General features: G+C 47.0%; 1 protein-coding gene across 1 annotated transcript in view; it reads left to right on the top strand.

The window, feature by feature from the left end:
* The first annotated feature begins 2,135 nt into the window (after window positions 1-2,135).
* LOC147096203 (zinc-binding protein A33-like) overlaps window positions 2,136-23,347 on the top strand; it is a 45,871-nt gene continuing 24,659 nt past the window's right edge. The window contains exons 1-4 of the mRNA XM_085975072.1: window positions 2,136-2,334; window positions 12,658-13,281; window positions 21,293-21,388; window positions 21,718-21,951. Coding sequence (XP_085831198.1) covers window positions 12,907-13,281; window positions 21,293-21,388; window positions 21,718-21,951 — 705 coding nt within the window. The 5' untranslated portion in view covers window positions 2,136-2,334; window positions 12,658-12,906. The remainder of the gene's footprint in view (window positions 2,335-12,657; window positions 13,282-21,292; window positions 21,389-21,717; window positions 21,952-23,347) is intronic.

Consider the following 23,347-nt stretch of genomic DNA (forward strand, 5'->3'; position numbering starts at 1 on the left):
AGAATCTTATGTTTCAGTAAGATCCCCTCTCATTCTTCTAAACCCCAATGAATATAGGTCCCACCTGCTCAATCTTTCTTCATAAGACAACCCCTTCATCTCCGGAATCAATCTCGTGAACCTTCTCTGAACTGCCTCCAATGCAAGTATACCCTTCCTTAAATCAGGAGAACAAAACTGTACGCAGTACTCAGGTGTGGTCTCACCAATGCCCTGCAAAACTGTACGCAGTACTCAGGTGTGATCTCACCAACGCCCTGTACAGTTGTAACAGGACTTCTCTACTTTTATACTCCATTGCCTTTGCAATAAAGGCCAACACTCCATTTGCCTTCCTAATGACTTGCTGTACCTGCATGCTAACTTTTTGTGATTGATGTACCAGGACCCCCAGATCTCTTTGTATCTCAGCATTTTGTAATCTCTCCCCATTTAAATAATTTGCTTTTTTATTTTTCCTACCAAAGTGGATAACCTCGCATTTCCCTACATTAAACTCCATCTGCCAGATTTTTGCCCACTCACTTAGCCTATCTATATCCCTTTGGAGATTCTTTGCATCTTCCACACAATTTGCTTTCCCACCTATATTTGTATCAGCAAATTTGGCTACATTACACTCAGTCCCTTCATGCAAGTCATTAATAGATTGTAAATAGTTGAGGCCACAGTACTGATCCCTGCGGCACCCCATTAGTTACAGTTTACCAACCTGAAAATGACCCATTTATCCCAACTCTCTGTTTTCTGTTAGTTAGCCAATCCTCTATCCATGCTAATATATTATCCCCAACCCCATGAGCTCTTATAGCCTTAACAATCTTATTTACCTCTAAGATCACTTCTCAGACACCTTCTTTCTTGGCTGAAACGTCCAACTCTCCAGTCTTTCCTGATAATTGAAACGCTTGACACTGGGGATTAGTCTCGTGGCTCCTCTCTGCATTGACTCCAGCACTTGCAAGACTCCCTTACTACTTGGTGACCAGAACTGGACACAGTACTGACAGTGCAGTCTGACCAGAGAACTATAAAGGTCGATTACTTTCTCTGGCATTTGTTTTACTGTTTTGAAAAGTAGTTCATCATCCTGTTGGCTTTATCTGCATTGGTTGGACATGTTTAATGTCGAGTCTACAAAGACTCCAATGTCTCTGTCAACTTCATCTTCAGCTATTACAGTACCATTCATGGGAAACACATGTTGTGGTTTTGCCTTCCTGTCACACTTTTCTGCATTAAACTTGATGCCACTTTGTTCTGCCCACTCACACATTTTATCCAACCCATTCTGTAGTTTCAGTGCTGCCTCCGCTGATTCCAGGGCCCCTCCTAGTTTGGTACCATCTGCAATGTGACCAGTTGCATTCTCTAGACACTGCAATACAAACACTCCTACCCGTGCTGAGCCGCCTGCTCTCAGCTGGGGCAGATGGGGAGCTGCTACCATTGCCCTCAGTGGGCAAAAATTCCTTTGGTCACGATGCGGGGTGATGGTGTCAACACTTTTGGTGAAGGCTTCTTCTGCTCGTCAACAGGATTATTTCCAATTGTGCTGATAAATTTTGCCACAAAGAGGAAATTGTCATGAAAATGTTTACACCATTGGTACATGAAAGAAAGACGGGCATTTATAAAGCGCCTTTCACAACCTCAGGATGTCCCAAAGAGCTTTACAACCAATGAAGTCCTTTTGAAGTGCGGTCACTGTTGTAATATAGGAAACACGTCGAACCCCCTCTGCATCTCCATTGTCTGCTCCACCATTTATGATCAGATCTGTCTCACTTTACGCGGTGTTTCACTGCCGGGCAGAGGAGCGCGGCACCGCCGCAGAGCGAGTAAACGCGGCTGGAGAGCGGGCAGGGCGAGTGAAGGCGGCTGGAGAGCAGGCGGGGCGGAGCGAGTGAAGGCGGCTGGAGAGCGGGCGGAGCGGAGCACTCAAAACCCAACGGGAGAAATGGGAGGCTGTGATTGGAGGAGCGGCGAGCATGCGCGGGGGGCGCGGCGAGCGGGGGGAAATGGGAGGCTGTGATTGCAGGAGCGGCGAGCATGCGCGGCGAGCGGGGGGAAATGGGAGGCTGTGATTGGAGGAGCGGCGAGCATGCGCGGGCGGCGGGGCGAGAGGGGGGAATCGGAGGCTGTGATTGCAGGAGCGGCGAGCATGCGCGGGGGGAGCCCCGGGACAGAGCGGCTTCAGAAAGTTCCAGAGCCCAAATTGACCGGTGGAGGGTCCGGGGGACACTCGGGGACATTTCCCGATAGTCAGTCCGCCTCTGAAGGCAAATCGGCGGGCCGGGCCGTGCCGTGTGTTGGACACCCCCTGGTCTGAGGGTGAGTGACGCTGGCGGCCCTTGGGGAAGTGTGGCCAGTGGCCGCGGTGGGAAAGGAGCGGGAGTGAAGGCGAAAGGTGGGGAATGGCGGGGGATATCAGGGTGGGATCAGATGGCGATAAACTGTGTGTTGCAGGTGGCAGAACTTTGTTGTCTCAGGTCTGGGGAACCTTTAACAGGCCTACTCATTGTTCTGGAAGTTTGGAGCCTGACACCCATCTCCAGTGTGACCTCCTGGGAAACCCCTCTCCCCACCTTGACTGAGCGCTTCCTCAACTGAGGCATATACCAGAAACATGAAAACCATTTATTTCCTTTCCTCCTGGACATCAGATTTGGACGAAGACCAGCCGCGGCAGCAGCAGAACCCTGAACAACAGCACCAGCAACAACAGCAGTGCCAAGCTGCTGCTCACCCACCTGAAGCTGCACAGGCCAGAAGGCACCAGCACGCAACCACATTGCTGCCCGGGATGCAAGGGATGCACTCATCTTGGCCAGATTTGCTTAGTCTGCACAATCAAACACTTTTTCCTCGCACCTTCTTACCAGAGCATCCACAAAGGAATCCACAGGTTCTTGTCCAATCACCCTGACCACCATACTGACAATTGCAAGTTGCCCTAAGCCCTCAATGTGGAAGTCCCATTTACGAAATGACACAGGCCACAACTTCAACAGTTTGCCATCAAATCTGTTTATCATAACAATTCAAGGATGGCTTGTCAAAAGTCAATACAACAGAACACCCAAGTGACTACCCTTGTGACTACTTGTGCTTTATCTTCCTCTTACACATGCTCCTACATGGTGCTTCCCCTGTGGCTTCAGCAGATGTGGAGGCCCCTTGCTCACTTTCTTGCTGCTCCTGTTTCAACAGCTTTGATGGCCGTCCTCTGGGGTTGCGAACCTGTGAGAGCTCGTCAACAGTCTGTTGCTCCTGCGACTGTGCAGGGGCTGAGACGCCCACCTCAGTTGGGTGAGCACTCTGGTGGGGCTCTGACTGAGGGTTTGCAGTGGCATGGTCGTGTGAGCGCTTGGAGAAGAGCCCCCACTTGTTGTCTGCCACCAACATCCCTCTCATGGGACAGCCCCACTTCAGACCAAGCAAGTGGCTTGACAGCACCTTGCTGCACTTCAGGGTGGCCATGAGGACCCGTTTCTGCACTGGAACTCTTACTCCAGAGGACTTCCATGAAGGTCTGGTTTCTATGCTCAATTGCTGACCATCGCTCTTCAAGAGATGTCAGTCTATTCGACAGTGACCATGTTTTCAATACCCTGGTGACTAAGCTCCTCCATGGCCGTAGCAATCTTCTCCTCTACGGTAGCTGTAGTGTATGTGCTTTAAGTCAGAACTACTTTTTACAGTTCCTGTATACTGTAGTACCGGCAGTGACCACACCAGCATATAAGCTGTGCGCATGCCTCTGTACCCCAGTCTAGAGATTACCCTCCTCCAGTAAAGACCTGTTATTTGTTATGTACAGCATCCGTGTAATTATTTATCCACTGAACCACGGATCTAACAGTGGCGACGAGTGTCGATGCGAATCTACCTGCAACATAAAACAGAAAAAAAAAATAGTCGAGTCCAGGAACACGGGCATCGACCGCGAGCAACCGCCCAGCAGTCAGGCAGAGATCCAACTTCGCTGGGGAGGCTGTGGAGAGCCGGGCTTGGTTCCCCAGCCACAACGAGCAGTAAGAGACCGACGACAGGTCCAGAGCAGACCCTTCCCGAGCAGCGGTGGCTGGAGCCGACCGACGGCAGAGAGAGAGAGCCGAGGAGCGTCGACGGGGTAAGAAAGAGGGTGAAGAGAGCAGGGCGCAGCCGGGTGTTGATCACCGAGCGGCGTCGAGGAAAAATACTGCAAACCGGAGAGAGGGTAAGAAAAAGCCGGGTTCTAGACTGAGCGGCGTCGACAAATATCAAGAGAGGAACGCGCAGAGCACAGCCAGGGATCACGGGCTGATCAGGGTCCGCGGGGCGAAGCAAGGGGAGATGCCATTGAGCCGCAGAGAAGCAGGGAGAGCGCGGGAGATGCCATTGAGCCGCGGAGAAGCAGGGAGAGCGCGGGAGGCGCCATTGAGCCGCGGAGAAGAAGGAAGAGCGCGGGAGACGCCATTTTGCGAAGCCGCAGCGGAGAAGACGGGCGAGCGCGGGAAGGAAGGAAAGCGTGGGAGACGCCATTTTGTGCCAGCGGAGAAGAAGGGGAAGCGCGGGAGGCGCCATTGGTGATAGTTAACGCACAACCAAGGATGCTGAAGAGTGGCAGTATCTCTACGTTCGACAATGACGTCGAAGATTGGGCGACATGCGGAACGTATTGGGGTGTACTGCAGGGCGAATGAAGTGCCAGATGCTAATAAAGCACTGGTTCTGTTCAATTCCATGGGTGCAAAAACTTATGGGTTACTGCGAAACCTAATAACCCCAGAGAAGCCGGTAAACAAGAATTTTGAAAGCATAGTAGAAATCCTACAGGACCACTTAAACCCCACACCGCTGCTGATAGCAGAACGATTTAAGTTCCATAAAAGGAACCAACACAAAGACGAAAGCAATGCTGAGTACCTAACTGAACTGCGCAAGCTATCGAAATACTGCCAGTTTGGAGCAGGACTAGCAGACACGTTAAGGGACAAGTTTGTGTGTGGGCTACAAAGTGAAGGAACCCAGAAACGGCTTCTGTCAGAAAAGGACCTTACGCTGGACAAAGCTTTCAGTATGGCAGTATCACACGAAGCAGCCGCAAGGGGCGCTGCAGAGATACAACGGAGACCGCAAGAATATGGCACCAACAAAATGACCTATGGAACAGGGAAGTGCTATCGCTGCGGCAGAACAACACATGGCCAGAAAGATTGTTGGTTCAGGGACCAAGTGTGCAGACAGTGTGGGAAAGCAGGACACATAGCAAGAGTCTGCAGGTCTGGGAAGAAAACCAACAGTAAGAAATCTCCACAGGAGAAGTACAAAAAGGTACACCAGGTGATGGACAGTGGTTCAGACGAACAGAAAAGTGACACAGACTCCGGAAGCAAGGAGCTGGGTTGTCTGAAACTACATAATGTAACCGAAATGGAGGATCACCAGACTATCTGGGTTACACTCAAGATAGACGGAGTCCAAGTGGAAATGGAATTGGACACAGGGTCAGCTCTAACAGTCATAAATCAAAGAGACTACAAGCGGCTATTTTCACACATACCCTTGAAGGCTACAGAGATTGTCTTGAAGACATATACGGGGCAAAAAGTCTACCCCAAAGGGAAAATAAGGGTGAAAGTGACATATAGATCAGGAAATACCTAAAATGGATATATATGTATTGCCAAATGGAGGACCACCACTGCTAGGGCGTGAATGGATCCGGAAGATACATTTAGATTGGCATTCCATACAGGCACTGAAGGTGGAGGCCAAAAAGTATGACGACGTCACACCTGGACGACTGTCAAAAATGCTAACTGACGCAAAAGAAGTGTTCCAGGAGGGACTAGGAACACTAAAAGGAATAACAGCAACAATTGAAATAGAGGATAATGCAAGCCCAAAGTTTCTGAAGGCCAGACCAGTGCCTTATGCGATCAGACCAGCGGTTGAAGCAGAGCTGGAAGGGTTGGAACGTTCAGGAGTACTGTCCAAAGTGGACTGGAGCGAGTGGGCTATACCCATCGTTCCTGTAATGAAGAGGTCGTTGAGTAATATGCCTGGGGAACCAAAGAAGGTCCGCATCTGTGGGGATTTTAAGGTGACCGTGAACCCAGTCCTTCACACGGTGCAATATCCGCTTCCACGAATTGAGGATATTTTCGCCTCGCTATCTGGTGGTAAACGCTTCACCAAAATTGATCCAGCCCAGGTGTACTTGCAAATGGAGGTAGAAGAAGCTTCGAAACATTACCTTACGATCAACACCCATAAAGGTCTCTATCAATACAACCGGCTGGTGTTTGGAGTAGCCTCGGCTCCGGCTATCTGGCAAAGGGCGATGGATCAGGTCCTGCAAGGGATTCCAGGGACCCAGTGTTATTTGGACGACATCTTGGTCGCGGGCGAAAATGACGGTGATCACCTCGCTAACTTGGAGAAGGTGCTCACCAGATTAAAGGAATATGGGCTACGAGCTAATCGCCACAAGTGCGAGTGTTTCCAGAAACAGATCTCGTATTGAGGCCACGTCATCAATGAAGAGGGGTTACATAAGTCCCCTGACAAGATTGAGGCAGTAGTCAAGGCTCCAGCACCGGAAAATGTGTCACAACTGAGGTCGTTCCTCGGGCTGGTAAACTATTACCACAAGTTCTTACCAAATTTGTCTACGGTATTACACCAACTGAACACCCTACTGCAAACAGGGGTATCATGGAAGTGGGATGACGAACGTAGATGAGCTTTCCAGAAGTGTAAAGAATTGATCACATCAAAAGAGGTGTTGGCCCATTTCAACCCAGCATTACCAATTCGTTTGGCATGTGATGCATCACCCTACAGCATTGGAGCGGTGCTGTCGCACAAATTCCCAGACGGGTTGGAGAGGCCAGTAGCCTTTGCGTCTCGGTCACTAACCTCAGCCGAGCACAACTACGCCCAGATTGACAGGGAGGCCCTCAGCCTAGTATGGGGAGTAAAAAAATTCAACCACTATCTGCATGGACAGAAGTTCACCTTGCTGACTAACCACCAACCACTTGTCTCCATCTTTAATCCTAAGAAGGGCGTGCCAGTAATGACTGCACAGCGGTTACAAAGATGGTCCCTGTTTCTAGGGGCGAATCAATATGAAATAGAATATAAAGGCACGAGACAGCATGGGAACGCTGATGGGCTATCGGGCCTGCCACTGCCTACTGTGGAGGAAGCACCAGCAGTGGACCCTATCGAGATATTTTATTCGTCGATAATTGAACGATTGCCAGTAACGAACGCGGATATAGAGAAGGAGACCCGCAATGATCCGACGCTGTCACGGGTATATGAATTGACGGTGAGGGGATGGCCAACACATGGCGACTCACTGTTGCCAGCATTCTCATCCAGAAGAGAACAGCTGTCAGTATGCCAGGGGACAGTGATGTGTGGATCCAGAGTGGTGATTCCACCCAGGTTAAGGGAGAGAGTGCTAAATGAGCTACATGCGAAGGTCATCTGGGGGGAGTGTGAATGAAAAGCCTAGCTAGGGCTTGTGTGGTGGCCGGGAATCGATCAACAAATCGAAGACCTAACTAAGAGCTGCTTAGGATGCCAGAAGGTCCAAAATGCACCACCACATGCCCCTCTACACCCATGGGAGTGGCCCTCCTCTCCATGGCAACGGGTGCACATTGATTTTGCTGGTCCATTCATGGATTCAATGTTCTTAATAGCAGTGGATGCTCATTCAAAGTGGCCTGAGGTGATAACGATGTCTTCAACCACTACAGAGAAAACGATTGCAGTCCTACAGACCATATTTGCCAGAAACGGGTTGTGTAGTGTATGTGCCTTTAAGAGCCCCCTGTGTACTGTAATGCCGGTAATGGCCACTCGGGCTATATAAGCCTGTATATTGTGTTGTATCAGTTAGTTCACCTCCAGACTTTGTTCAGTAAACACCTGTGAAACCAACTCCTGCCTTCAGTGTCTCTATTAACACACGGATACAACAGGTTGCCAGAGCAGATCTGCTCTGATAATGGACCACAGTTTGTGTCCGACGAGTTCCAAAAATTCATGAAAAGGAATGGGATAAGACATTACACATCCGCCCCGTATCATCCAGCCACCAATGGATTGGCTGAGAGGTTCGTACAAACCTTTAAGAAGGCGATAAAGGCCATGTGCGACGAGAAAATTCCACTACAGCATAAGATGGACAATTGCTTATTAGCCTACCGAAACGCGACACATGCAGTTACCAACCAGACCCCGGCCATGATGTTCTTTTAACCGAAGGTTGAGATCTCGTCTGGACTTGCTCAGACCAAATGTGCGAAGAAATGTTGAGGACAAACAATTCCAGCACATCAATGAGAAGCCGACAAGGAGCTTCAATGTAGGGCAACCAGTCTTGGCCCGGGACTATCGAACAGAGAAGTGGCAACCCGGAACGATATGTACAAGGCAGGGGCCATTAATGTACACAGTGGATGTCGGGGAGAACATTGTGAGACGCCACGTCGATCAGATCTTAGCATCACAGGAATGCGTCAACCCCATGTCTCGAGTACCTGGGGATGAACCCGACATAACGGTAGCATCTACTTCAGACCCAGTAGCAGTGGAACCCGATGAACTACCCGATGAAAAGGGGTCAGAATCGCCTCTGCACCAAGAACAAGAACCTCCAGAAAGGCGCTATCCCGAAAGGGGCAGGAAGCCGCCCCAAAGACTGAATCTATAAATGGACTTTTGTTATTGAATGTACATGTAAAAATGTAATTGTTATTTGAATATTAAGGGTATTATTAATCTAAAAAGGGAGGAATTGTAGTGTATGTGCTTTAAGTCAGAACTACTTTTTACAGCTCCTGTATACTGTAGTACCGGCAGTGACCACACCGGTATATAAGCTGTGCGCATGCCTCTGTACCCCAGTCTAGAGATTACCCTCCTCCAGTAAAGACCTGTTATTTGTTATGTACAGCATCCGTGTAATTATTTATCCACTGAACCACGGATCTAACAGTAGCCAGCCTTACAACAGAGGTAGCCATCCTTTCCATGGAGGTTGCTATCCTCTCCATGGTGATGGGTTCATGCCCCATGCCTCCACAAAAGCTCTACTCATGTTTGCGATGAACTCCTCCATTCCCTCCACACTCGCAGTGACCCTGGAGACAAAACCTGCCAGAGACTCCTAAACCTGTTCCTGGAGTTCCAAAACCGCTCTCCTGGATGGACCTGGAGGCACAGGGTCGACATGCAGCTGAGCTGAGTTGGCAGAGTCCTGCGTCCTCCGACGGGGACTCTCCACTGCTGTCCCTGTCTCCACCATCTGCTGATGCTTATGAGCTGTGATACACCAGGTGCCAACACTATTTCATGAAGGTCCCACCGAGGTGTGAGTATCTGCGCTGGTGCTGGGTGCGCTGAATTCTGCAGACGCTGTGCCCTCAGAGGTTGCAACTTCCTCTGAGGAGTCTGTAGGCTCAGGCTCTTCCCCCGGGACAGGGGGGGAGGGGGGCTTTCGTTGGTCCTGTGGGGGAGTAAAGGAAGGAGTTGAGATGTGAGGTCAAGGTTCCATGCACATTGAATTGTGCAGATGATCATAAGTCCATCTGTTAGCGTATCAGATTCATTGTCAGTGACTCATGCAATGTCAATGAGAGAGATGCCAAACTATTCTGTCAGCAGCTTGCTGTGATGCGCCTGTCTGTCCGTCCCCCACTTGGGAATCCTCCTCGATCCCGATGATTTCCAGGGCCGCCGCCGCCTCCCAGGCGGTCTGCTGGGCTACTAAGTGTGGCCCTCCTCCTGTCATGGCTCTTTCCCTCTTATTGTGGGCTCTCTTTTCCTGCAATGAGGGACACAAGTGGAGCTTGAGTGAGAATGAAGGAGTGAGTGTGGAGAATCCATAGCATAGATGCTTAGGAGACAAAGGGCCCTCCCTGTGTGTTGTAAGTTGTTGTTGCATCACAGTGATAGGGAGTGTGTGGGCTACATGGTCGAATAGTTAAGTGAATGTGACCATAGAGAGAGAGGGAATGGGTAATGGTGCAGGGATGTAAGAGTGATGTGGAGGAAGAGGTTAGCAAAGCAGAGTGCTGGTGAGGAGAGGCAATGGCGATCAGATTGAGGGAGATGGGTAAGTCATACTCACTTTTCCTGTCCGGAGAAAGTCATAAATTCTTCCTGCATTGCAGCCAGGTTCTGCGGCTCATCGATATGGAGTTGACCTCCTGGGCCACTTGCAGCCACACAGCTTTAGTCTGCTGGGGTGGCTTTTTTCCCCCTGTGGAAGGGAAGAGCACCTCCTTATTCGATCTTGCTGCATCCACCAGAGCTTGGAGGGGGGGCTCATTGAAGCGTGGAGCACGCTTTTGCTTGCTGGTGGATATAGTCGATCAATGAATTCCTTACTACAATCACCATAAAGTTTGCAGTCTCCAGAAGAAGCAAGGCTGCTTGCAGTCCTTAAATCCAGCTGCATTGATGACATCATTGGAGGGGACTTTCTGTATGAAAAGACTCATTGGGCCAGGGGATCCCACACGCTGGAAATCAAGTGCCCAATTAGGGGAAAATCACACTTTTGACCCACTTCACTTTGGAGTCGGGGTCCTGACATGACGACAACTGACACGACCCAGCCCGCCCACACTGGCAAAATTGAGCCCTGTGCTTTTGCAGCAATTCGACCAACAGATGCAGCAAGGGCTGAAGTGCTGCCCCGGAGCCAGTTTGAATTTGGCGCCGGGAGGGGGGGCTGCTGGGGGTGGGGAAGTGTCAAGAAGGCACGTGCGTCCAAAGAAAACCGGAGTGACGTAACCGGGCGGGGCAAGAGAGAAAAAAGTGGCCCGCGCGTCTGACGTCGGAGGGTTTGAAAAAACGCGCAGGTGTGCGGGGCCGGGCGGTTTGAGCAGCGGCTGCGCGCCCCGGGGGTAAAGAGCCCGGCTCACTGCTCCTGGGCAGCCTGGAGCAGCCGGTGCTGGGAGAGCACTGTCCCTGCCTGGCCCCGTCCCTGTCCCCAGGGCCCTGAGACACAGCCTCTCTCCAACATCCCCCGCCCGGTTGCACAAGCAGATTGAATGTGAGGGCAATGGGGTTACAATCTCCTCCCCACATCGGGGAGACCCAACCCCCAGATTGGGCGGTTGCTCCGCCGGACTCCTCCCTTCAGTCCGCCAGCCCGACCCCGAGCTTCCGCTCGCTTGTCCTCTGAATTCTCCGTCCCACTCCCGCTCTGACCACTCTGTCCTCGGCCTCCGACACCGTACCAATGACACTCGACGCAAGCTCGAGGAACAGCATCTCGTCTTTCGATGAGCTTTACAGCCTTCCGGACTCGACATCGAGCTCAACAATTTCAGATCAGAACCACTGCTCCCTTTTTATTCGGACAGCAGCTACTGGTAATGGTTCTGCTGTTCCCATTTACAGCTCCTCTCGACCCATCTCTTGTTCCTTTACTTGTCCCATTACCACCCTCTTTTGCCTTGCACCATCATCCCTTTTGTCATTTAATCTCTCCTGCCCTCCACCCTATCACAGACCTTCCCTTTTGTTTTTTCTCTCCACCCACTTTTCCCCTTTTTCACTGGCTTATAAACTTTCTAACTTCTTTCAGTTCTGATGAAAGGTCTTCAATCAGAAACATTGAATCTGTTTCTCTCGAAACAGATGCTGCCTGACCTGAGTATTTCCAGCATTTTCTGTAGCTTGGATAGAAAGTTGGTTGACAGACGGGAAACAAATGGATGTTGCTCCGATTGGGGTAGATTGGAAGTGGTGTCCCCGAGAGGTCAGTGCTGGGTCCACTTTTGTTCTTGGTATAAATACATGTCTTAGCATAGGGCATAGGGAGCACATCAGGTTTCAATAAAGAGTTTGGAATTCATCTTTGGATTGTGATACCTCAACTTTTCAAGTATGTATGAGCTGATTTTCTGGAGTGAGACTTGAACCCACAACCTTCTGACGCAGAAGCGAGGTTGCTACCAACTGAGCCACAGGCTGACACATGATCACATTGCTGTTTGTGGGAGCTTGCTGTGCATAAATTGGCTGTCACATTTTCTACCTTACAGCAGTGACTACTCTTCAAAAAGTACTTAATTGACTGTAAAGCACTTTGAGACGCCCGCTGGTTGTGAAAGGCGCTATATAAATGCAAGTCTTTATTAAGGTCGTGTTCAGCTGTGCGAGGTTAAGACAGGGTGTTGCCTGGAGTGAGGAGTTTCAAAATAGCAGAGGTGGCATCAAATCCGCATTGCACTCTGATTCACATCGTCATCTCGCTGCTCTACGTGCTGCCGGTGGTCGTTTGGCGTGCGCGCACAAACCCCTTTACCAAGATGGCATCCTACGCACTTCCCATCGGAACTGTGTGCACATCTCCCACCAAATTTTTGAGTATTATGTGGCGGCATAGCAACTAAAAAGCGGGCACTACACGGCCCAATTTAGCCCCCATAATCTGTTATACAAATCTTTGATGTTATGCTCTAGTAAAATGAACCTCTTGCCTTATTTATACTGCAGTAATTTCCTTCTCTTACACTCGCCCTTGCTGTGATCAAAAGCCTGTCAGCACAGTTTAAATTAATTCTGTCTAGATTAGCTGTTCTGTCTTTGTTCTGTATTTGAATAATGTAAAACATATCTATATTCTTGCAGGAGCTGAGATACATTCAGGCCAGACTGGGAAGGGGTGGCAGGTTCCCTGAACAAAATATGTGAACCAACCAGCCTGGTTTTTCAACAATCCATCTATATTTATCACTCTTCCCTGCCCTTTTCTGGGCGGTGGTTTATAATGTTGCTGCTGGAATCAGGAACAGAAACTGAAAGTGTTTCACTTTACTCTGTTCACCATTTTGCTTCGAGCACAGTGCAAGGTGACCAGTCCTTCGAGAATCCTTCGAGATGGAAGGTGAACTTTCCTGTGCTGTGTGCCATGATCTGTATAAAGACCCTGTCTTACTCGACTGTGATCACAACTTCTGCCGATCCTGTATAACCCGGTACTGGGAGAGCGCTGTCACCGCCGCCTGTCCTGTCTGTAGAAAGGAGACTTGCTCCAGGAACCTGAGACCCAATCGCACCCTCGCCAACATCGTGGAGATATTTGTAAAAAGTGATCAAAGTGCTAAAAGTCAGCAGGAATGCAGCCGCCACAAGGAGAAGCTGAAGGTTTTTTGTAAAACTGACAAACAGCCCATCTGTGTCGTTTGTCAGATTTCAAAAGGTCATCAAAACCACGAGGTGCTGCCACTGGAAGAAGCTACTGAAGAGTTTAAGGTGAGGAGACACCGTGTAAAATAAAATACAGACACAGGTAAATATATTCCACTGAGGAAAAAAAAGGGGAGTAAAAGAAAAGACAGCCATCGTGGCTTAGTAAAGTAATGAAGGATAGTATCCGACTGAAAACAAGGGCATATAAATTAGCGAAATCTAGTGGGAGGATAGAAGATTAGGAAGCATTTAAAAGCCAGCAAACAATAACTAAAAGATTAATTAAGAAAGGGAAGATAGATTATGAAAGTAAACTCGCAAAAAATAAAAAAACAGATAGCAAGAGTTTCTACAGCTATATAAAAAGAAAAAGGGTGGCTAAAGTGAACATTGGTCCCTTAGAGGATGGGACCGGGAAACTAGTGGTGGAGAACATGGAGATGGCAAAGACGCTGAACAAATATTTTGTATCAGTCTTTACAGTAGAGGACACTAAAAATATCCCAACACTGGACAAACGGGGCAATGGGGGGGGAGGAGCTAAACATGATTAAAATCTAAGTAGATGGTACTCAGTAAAATAATGGGACTTAAGGCGGATAAATCCCCCAGACCTGATGGCCTACATCCTAGGGTCTTGAGAGAAGTGGCGGTAGGGATTGTGGATGCATTGGTGATTATTTTCCAAAACTCCCTGGACTCAGGAAAGGTCCCGGCAGATTGGAAACAGCTAATGTAACACCCTTATTTAAGAAGGGAAGTAGACAAAAGGCTGGAAACTATAGACCAGTTAACCTAACATCTGTGGTTGGCAAAATGTTGGAGTCCATTATTAAGGAAACAGTAACAGAGCATTTGGATAAACATAATTGATGCGCTATCAATTACTCAAAAGACTGAGGTTAAGCGAGTAACTAACAGGCTTTTATTAACAAGAGAATGAAGGTGTGCCTCGAGTGGTCGACCAGTCCAGAATACAGAGGGACTGTGGAGCAGTCACCTTTATACCTGGACTCGTGGGAGGAGTCAGCCGAGGCATGTACAGACATGTACACAGTGGAATACAAACAGTGGTTTACCACAATAATTTAATAGGACAGAGTCAGCATGGTTTTATGAAGGCAAAGTCATGTTTGACAAATTTGCTCGAATTCTTTGATGACGTAACATACAGGGTGGATAAAGGGGAACCAGTGGATGTAGTGTATTTGGACTTCCAAAAGGCATTTGACAAGGTTCCACACAAAAGATTACTGATCAAGATAAAAAAAATCACGGGATTGGGGGTAATATACTGGCATGGGTGGAAGATTGGCTATCTAACAGAAAACAAAGAGTTGGGATAAATGGTTCGTTCTCGGGCTGGCAAGCAGTAACCAGTGGTGTTCCGCAGGGCTCAGTGCTGGGACCCCAACTCTTTACAATCTATATTAACGATTTGGAGGAAGGGACCGAGTGCAACATATACAAGTTTGCCGACGATACAAAGATGGGAGGGAAAGCAGTGAGTGAGGAGGACATAAAAAACCTGCAAAAGGACATAGACAGGCTAAGTGAGTGGGCAGAGATTTGGCAGATGCAATATAATGTTGGAAAGTGTGAGGTTATGCACTTTGGCAGAAAAAATCAAAGAGCAAGTTATTATCTAAATGGAGAGAAACTGCAAAGTGCTACAGTACAAAGGGATCTGGGGGTCCTGGTGCATGAAACACAAAAAGTTAGTATGCAGGTGCAGCAGGTGATCAGGAAGGCCAATGGAATCTTGGCTTTTATTGCAAGGGGGATGGAGTATAAAAACAGGGAAGTCTTGCTTCAGTTATACAGGGTATTGGTGAGGCCACACCTGGAATACTGCGTACAGTTTTGGTTTCCATATTTAAGAAAAGATATACTTGCTCTCGAGGCGGTTCAGAGAAGGTTCACTCAGTTGATTCCGGAGATGAGGGGGTTGACGTATGAGGAAAGGTTGAGTAGGTTGGGCGTCTACTCATTGGAGTTCAGAAGAATGAGAGGCGATCTTATCGAAACATATAAGATTGTGAGGGGGCTTGATCGGGTGGATGCGGTGAGGATGTTTCCACTGATGGGTGAGACTAGAACTAGGGGGCATAATCTTAGAATAAGCGGCTGCCCTTTCAAAACTGAGATGAGGAGAAACTTCTTCACTCAGAGGGTAGTAAATCTATGGAATTTGCTACCCCAGAGAGCTGTGGAAGCTGCAACATTAAATAAATTTAAAATGGAGATAGACAGTTTCCTAGCAGATAAGGGAATTCGGGGTTACGGGGAGAGTGCAGGGAAGTGGACGTGAGTCTAGATTCGGATCAGCCATGATCCTATTGAATGGCGGAGCAGGCCCGAGGGGCCGTATGGCCTACTCCTGCTCCTATTTCTTATGTTCTTAACCCTGAACCAGGAGCGTTCACAGATTCGGGTTTGAGCATCTCTCAATATTTAGCTAATGCGTTTGTATTAATTTAATTACTCAGTCCTTACACAGACTGCCTTTTGTATTGCTGCTGAAGGAACCAGGGACAGGAAGTGAGAGTTTCACTTTATTCTAACACCATTTTAATAGATCAGTGTAAATTGATCAGCCCTTGGAATGCAGAGTGAAGTCTCTTGTACAGTATGTTATCAGATCGATACCGATCCTGTCTCCGTGACAAGTGATGATCTGTGGAACGTGTCTCCTATTTATATTCCAGATGTGAAGTGTTTAATGTCGACATGAACTTGTTAAACTTCCTCCAAAGCCTCCCGAACAGCGCAAAGTTTCAGCAATCGGGTAAAACAACAGGGACCAGGAAACAGAAGCAGACCAATTACTCTCGGTATTTTCTTAAAGAACAGCAGAGGCAGATTTAACAGGAAAGCACTTGAGAAGTTAAGGGGAAAGGGATAGAGTGGAGGAGAAGTAAGGTGAAATAAAACCCCTGTGTGAATTAGGTGACACAGCACAACACCAGAGACCAGATACAGGAAAGAAAACCCCAGAGAAATAAAAGGTGAAAATAGGGATAGTGGACAGAAGGAAAATTAAAAGGGAATGCTTGGAATTTAAATAAAATATAACCTAAAGGGACAACAGGAGAAATAGAACAAGAAAGGGAAACAGCTGAGAAAATTATAACTAAGGTGGAGCCCATGAGGTGTGGTTATTGTGCAATATTCATAAAGGAGAAAGAGGGATACAATACAAAGGTGAAGAGATATGAAAAGTGTCTGTTAATCAGCAGCTTAAAAAGGATTTCTGACCTTCGAGGTGCAGGAACTTGCAGGGAGAGACGGCAAGAGATTTTCTGAGGCTGGGTGGATAGAATTCGATTCAGTAAGTGATAAGGCCAGGATAGGATCAGACCTGGAGAGGGAACCTTCAGGGATTGTAGCGGGTGACCAGCACAATCAGCAGCAGATTCTCATCATAGAGGGACACGTGCTGAAGGTAGCCAATGATAGGGGAATGCTGGATGGATTGAAGTTATTGAAAGAAGCAAGAAAGGTCAGAAACCCTGTGAAGATACTCGAGATTATAATTAGTGAGCAGATACCAGGCACTGCCCAGTTTTAAAATAATTCTCAGGATGTGTGCATTGTTGGCAAGGTAGCATTAATTGACCTGAGAAGGTGGTGGTGGACCTTGTGAGCCTCTGTAGTCTTATTCTTTGTAGCAGTGTTTATACAACTGAGTGGCTCGGCCTCTTCAAAGGACAGTTAAGAGTGAACCACATTGGTGTGGGATTGGAGCCACATACAGGCCAGACTGAGTAAGGACTGCAATTAGATTTTTACCACAATCCGACAACTTCATGGCCACTTTTACTGGTACCAGCTTTTTAAACTGAATTCAAATTCTCAAACTGCCATAGTGAGATATGAGCTCAGTTTCCCTGGAGTATTAGTCCAGTAACATAACCACTAGGCTACTGTTGGTAGAAGGTCATAAGATCGTAGAAGGAAAGGCAGATAGAAAACCAGAGACAGCCAAACAAAGATACAGTTTGCAGGTCAGAGTGAGATTGTAGTCGTAGGTGATTGTTCACTAAGAAGGTGGCTGGCCATTCGTGTCTTCAGTACAATACCTGCAGGATGGTGAGCTGCCAACCTGGAACGAGAGCAATGCATAGAATTACATAGAATTTACAGCACAGAAACAGGTCATACGGCTCAATTATCCAGACCAGTGTTTATGCTCCACACGGGCCTCCTCTCACCCTGTCACCGCATCCACTCCCTGTGGTAGAGAGTTCCACACACCAACCCCTCTCTGGGTAAAGAAGTCGCTCCTGAACCCTCCCCATTGGATTTACTAGTGACCATCTTACATACATGACCTCCAGCCTTGAGCGCTCCCAAGTGGAAACATCCGCATATTGTAATTATCCTGTAATTTGTGCTTTGCCGCTCTTCAAATCAACAGATAAAGTGACCATAAACATTTTACATCAGCAGATTTGGATTGTTCTGCAGTCTGGGTCATTTAGATAAAGTGCTTGGATTTTTGAAATGCTTTACCTTTAACACAGACTTGCGTTTGTATTGTTGAAGAAGAAAGTGAGCGTTTCACGTTATTCTAAAAACCAGTTTACAGATCAGTACAAGTTGATCGGCCCTTTCACTGCACGGCACACTCTGTAGTGCTGTAAAGATCCTGGTGTAGGTTGTTCACAGGGAGTAACAGGATATATTGTACACTGAGGGAGTGGGATCACAAGACGTGGCAGCGCTGGGTGAAGGATTTGCGGTTTGACTGCTGGGTTTAGAGAGCCATTCATGGGGAATACAGTATAGGCCCAGGAGTCCCGCAGCTGAAAACAATGTTGGTACAACAGGTGAGGGCAAAGGGCAAAAACTGCCACGGCCACAACAGGGACATCAATTGTAGATGTGGTCACACCAGATAACCAGAGAACGGCACATCAGGGCACATAGTCATGGCTGCAAAAGGAGCACCAATACTAGCAGAAGCCACACCAGAGGGGAAACCGAGCTACAACTGCACCAAGAGTAGAGATGAGTAAAGCAAAACTCAAACCCAGGCCCCTGAGAGAGGTTACGTTGAGAAAACTTACTGGATCTACATCCAACAGGAGTTGGGCCAATTTATGGGTAAATTTAACTATTGTTTGCTAACTATATCTTTGTGAATTTCAGGTGCACCACTGTAAGGGGTGGCTTGTGCACAGTCAGCTCGCCTCTGACTGGGTCTCTGAGCGGTTCGAATCGCTCCCACACCCCTGGGTTCTAGACACCGGACTTAGGTACAGGTGGCGATACAGAATTGGAGTAGACAACTGGTTTGGTACAAGAAAACCATACTTTTATTAAAAGTCACAGTAAAATTACAACTCTGGAAAAATTACTGGAACAGCTACCAGCTTACAAGAGTATACTTAATTGGGAATGGGGAACACACGGCACATCGAGGGAAAAATCACAGTATTAATCCCCTTACCCTTGTCCCACCTCCAATATCTAACTAATTGTGCTGTGAGGGGCCAGGGATTATGCTCACCAATATGGGTGTCTGGACAGGTCGAACCCTGTCGATTGGGCCGGTTGCGGTTTTGGGGTTCACTCTTGGTGTCCTTTGGGGCCTGCCGTCGTCACGTGGTCCCAGGGCGCGACGGTGGAGTCGTCTGAGTAAAGTACCCTCTTTTCCTCCGTTAGAGATAGGGAGTAAAGTCTTTGTTGGGTACTTCACCTTGCAGAATGGAAACTTCGGGTTTTGTTCTTCTGGTGGTGGTCTGATCGTCGAAGTTTTGTTGCGGTTGGGGTTCGGTGTTGGCCTGGTCGCGGTGGCCTAGATCATTAGCTGTGCAGTGGTAATGATCCAAAGGTATAGTTTACCCGGCCCTTTGTTACCGCAATGCTCGTGGTCGTCGGCTGCTTCTTCTACCCCTGCTTCGCACGTCAGCTTATGCCTGGGCCGGGGTGTGTGCCCGCTCGTCCACAACGCTTTTCTACGCTGCCCTTCTCTGCTTATCGGTCTTGCCGTTCGCCTCGTCTCACCTCATCTTGTTCTTTTCCCAGTTACCGGTGGGCCTACAATTATACTACTTCGGAGGTTCCTTATCTGCGTGCCAAATCAGGGTTAGTTCTTTGTCTCATTTTTGGCGGGCTCGCTAAAGTGATTATACTCGTTCACTTTAACTGCTTTTTGGTGGTTGCCCCGTTGTTAAATGTTCCTTAATGTCTTGGTATTTGTTATTCATAATGTTTAATCGGCATGTTCCTGGCTTGGTGGCTACTTCGAACTGTAACCGATTATTTATGCAAAAGGTTTGATAGGTTGAAGATTAAGTCTTTCCTGAGTTGATTGGTTCAATGCATATTCTGCATTATCTAATGTCTGGCTTGAGAAATAACAAGTCCCTCACAGACCCAGACATGTCCTCTGACCTGCCGTTTTGCAGGGCCCTGGTTTTTTTCAAACTTGCAGGCTTCTGCCATGAGGTCCAGAAGCCATTTTGTTTAGGGTGCCCTTATAACTTCGTCCTTCAGGGTCCCTTTATTAATAACTCTGGGGAATGTGGGAATTTTGAGAACCCTACACCACGTCACGCATTTAGCTTGTACAGAGAAACTGCACCTCCCCCTCTCCATGAACAACAGAAAATACTTCAATGTAGAATGATGGAACTGATAATAAAAACAGAAAATGCTAGAAATAAATAGCAAGTCAGTCAATATCTGTAAGCGGCAAAGGCAGGTTATAATGTTTTGGATAGGTCCCCCTCACCAGTCAGTGCAAGGTTTCAGACCTCACAGCTAACTCTATCTTGCTTACAACCACAGGGCCGTGTGGGGTTGATGCCTACATATATAAAACTGTAGCAGGGAAAAGTAGTATTGGTAAAGAAGCTGTCCTGTGCTTCAATGGCCAATATGGCAATCGGATGATTTTTTAGAGCCTTGACAATCAGGCTGCTTCAGACTCTCATTTGTTTTGTGCCTGATTCAGAACAAACATTTGATCATTTTTACTCCTGTTGGAGAAGTGAGTTGAATTATTCTGGGTTCTATTGACATTTGTATATCAACCAAGCTTCGCACTTGCTGTTCAATTCAGGAGAAATGTGGAACTTGTTACCACAATCAGTAGTTGAGGCAAATAGCATAGATGCATTTAAGGGAAAGCTAGATAAGTACATGAGGGAGGAAGAAATAGACGGTTATGTTGATGGGATATGACCGACTCACTAGATTAACATTTGTATTATAAAGCAGTGGAACTCCTGTGGCATTGACTCATGGGTGTAATGGCGTCTACGGCATGGTTGTTTATTCGTAAGAAGAGGTTTCAACAGCATGGATTCAACAAGAGTAAGTACAGTAATAGTCGAGTTAATTTCTGGCCAGTACTTCAAATAAGCTTAAAAAAAAAGCCTCACAAATTCTCTATTAACTTCATATTTCGGATCAAACATTCATGATGCAAAGGATATGGAATCAGGTGGTTCCTGTAGCGGGCGGCCGATCCCTAACGCCAGTTTTATGCCAGACAGCAAGCTGAAAATCTATCTCAGAAACTGCTGAATGTGAAGAAAAAGAGGCCCCATAAAAGTCTGAGAGCTGTACATAGGAGCAGGAACAGGTCATTCAGCCCATTGAGCCTGTTTTGCCGGTCAGTTAGATCATGGCTGACCTGTATCTTAACTCCATCTAGCTGCCTTGGTTCTGTAACCCTTAATATTCTTGCTAACAAAAATCCATCAATCTCAGTTTTGACATTTTCAATTGACCCCCAGCCTTACAGCTTTTTGGGGGAGAGAGTTCCAGATTTCCTCTACCCTTTGTGTGAAGAAGTGCTTCCTGACATCACCCCTGAACGGCCTGGCTTTCATTTTAAGGTTCTGCCCCCTTGTTGACGCTCCCACCAGAGGAAATAGTTTCTCTCTATCTCCCCTCTCATCTCCTTTAATCACCTTAAACACCTCAGTTAGATCACTCCTTAATCTTCTATATTCGAGGGAATGAATGCTCTGAGAATTTTCATTGATTAAACTAGATGGTATTTAATTTTCAGCTGTTTATGGCACAAAAGTGTACAAATTAACTGATCTTTGTTCAGGAGGAACTGCGAACCTTACTGAAGCCGGTCCAGGACAAGAAGAAGGAATGTGACGCTGTAAAAAGTGATTATGTGGAAACATTAACCCACATTCAGGTACATTTGATGTCACTTTGTTGTATATTTTCCAATCACGATTTGTTTTTCTTTGAACCGTTGGATGTCCATTACCAAAGTAAAATCTCAATTTAGCAGATCATTGAATTAGCACAGACACAACCGGAGTTAAAGAAAATACAGCAGCTCGATCCTCAGTTAGAGCTCCCTCTTCTGAATAAATTATCATCTGGTCCCCATTAACTGGATTTCACTGCAGCAGCTAATGTTTTTCTCTAAAAGATTCTTGTATGAAGAGAACTGCACAGGCTGCACAACCTTTTTAAAATGCTCATTTGTTTTTTCAATCTCCTCACTATTTTCCAAAGGACCAAGGCGTAAAGACAGAGAAACAGATTAAAGCAGAATTTGAAAAACTTCACCAGTTTCTCCGTGAGGAAGAGAGGATTGAGTTGGAAGATCTGAAACTGGAGAAAGAGAAAAACAGTCAGGAGATGAAGGGGAGGATTGAGAAAATAACGGAGGAAATCTCATCGCTTTCGGTTACTGTTCAGGATATTGAACAAGAGCTGAGTGAACAGGACAGCATCAAGTTTTTAACGGTATCTATTTACAGGAAACTTCGCGATATACGGGACCGGCGTGATGCCGATCTATGAAAACTTCCGGACAGACCAGCGCTAATGTTGAAGGATACGGAGGTTTTCATCTCCATATCTGACAACAAACACTGTTGCTTAGCAACAGCTTGTAAATAGTCGGCCCGTACCTTGGAAGCGTCTCTGTAGCTTAGCAACAGCTTCAGAGAGGCTTTCCAGAGACTGACTGTTTTTAAAAAAAAAAAAAAAAAAATGCTAGGAGAAGAAAAAAAAAGGAAAAAACCTAACAAAATGGCTGCTGATTTCTGCCGTTAGATCGAGGTTTCCGGACATACAACCTCCGATAAACCAAAGTTTCCTGTATTTGTTTATTGTTTCCTTCGACCCTCTTTGACACAGTCTTCAAGACCGTGCAGGGTGTGCCATCAAAACCTAGAATATTACATTGAATTAGAGTATTTACAGCACAGAAACAGGCCTTTCGGCCCAACAGGGCCATGTTGGTGTTTGTGCTCCACACGAGCCTCCTCCCACCCTTCGTAGCCTAAGCCCATCAAAATATTCTATTCTTTTCTCCCTTGGGTTTATCTAACTTCCCCTTAAATGCATTTATACTATTCACCTCAACCACTCCACGTGGTAGCGCGTTCCACGTTCTCACCACTCTCTGGGTAAAGAAGTTTTATTACATTAAAGGCACGATATAAATGTAAGTTGTTGTTGAATTCACTATTGGATTTATTAGTGACTTTCTTGTATTTATGGCCCCTAGTTCTGGTCTCCCCTGCAAGTGGAAACATCTTCTCTATGTCTATCAAAACCCTTTCATAATCTTAAAGACCTCCATCAGGTCACCCCTCAGTCTTCTCTTTTCTAGAGAAAAGAGCCCCAGCCTGCTCACTCTTTCCTGATTGGTGCAACCTCTCAGTGCTGGTATCATTCTAGTAAATCTTTTATGCACCTTCTCCAGTGATTCTTATCTTTTTTTTATAATATGGAGACCAGAACTGTTCCCAGTACTCCAAGTGTGGTCTAACCAAGGTTCTATACAAGTTTAAGAAACTTCTCTGCTTCGCAATTCTCTAGAAATGAACCCCAGTGCTTTGTTTGTTTTTCTGGCCTTATTAACCTGTGTCACTACTTCTAGTGATTTGTGTATCTGGTATCCCCAGATCCCTCTGTTTCTCTTCCCCATTTAGATTTATTTTCCAAGGAGTATGTGGCCTCCTTTTCTTCCGACCAAAATGTACCACCTCACATTTGCCTAAATTGAAGTTCATTTGCCAATTACACGCCCATTCTGCAAGTTTATTAATGTCTTTCTGTATTTTATTGCAGTCCTCTGTATTAACTATATCCCCAATTAGGTGTCATCTGCAAATTTTGAAATTGTACTTCC

Source organism: Somniosus microcephalus, unplaced genomic scaffold (assembly GCF_052327205.1).
Source record: "Somniosus microcephalus isolate GS21.2 unplaced genomic scaffold, FLI_Smic_1.0 unresolved_chr1, whole genome shotgun sequence".
In the NCBI taxonomy this organism is placed as follows: domain Eukaryota; kingdom Metazoa; phylum Chordata; class Chondrichthyes; order Squaliformes; family Somniosidae; genus Somniosus; species Somniosus microcephalus.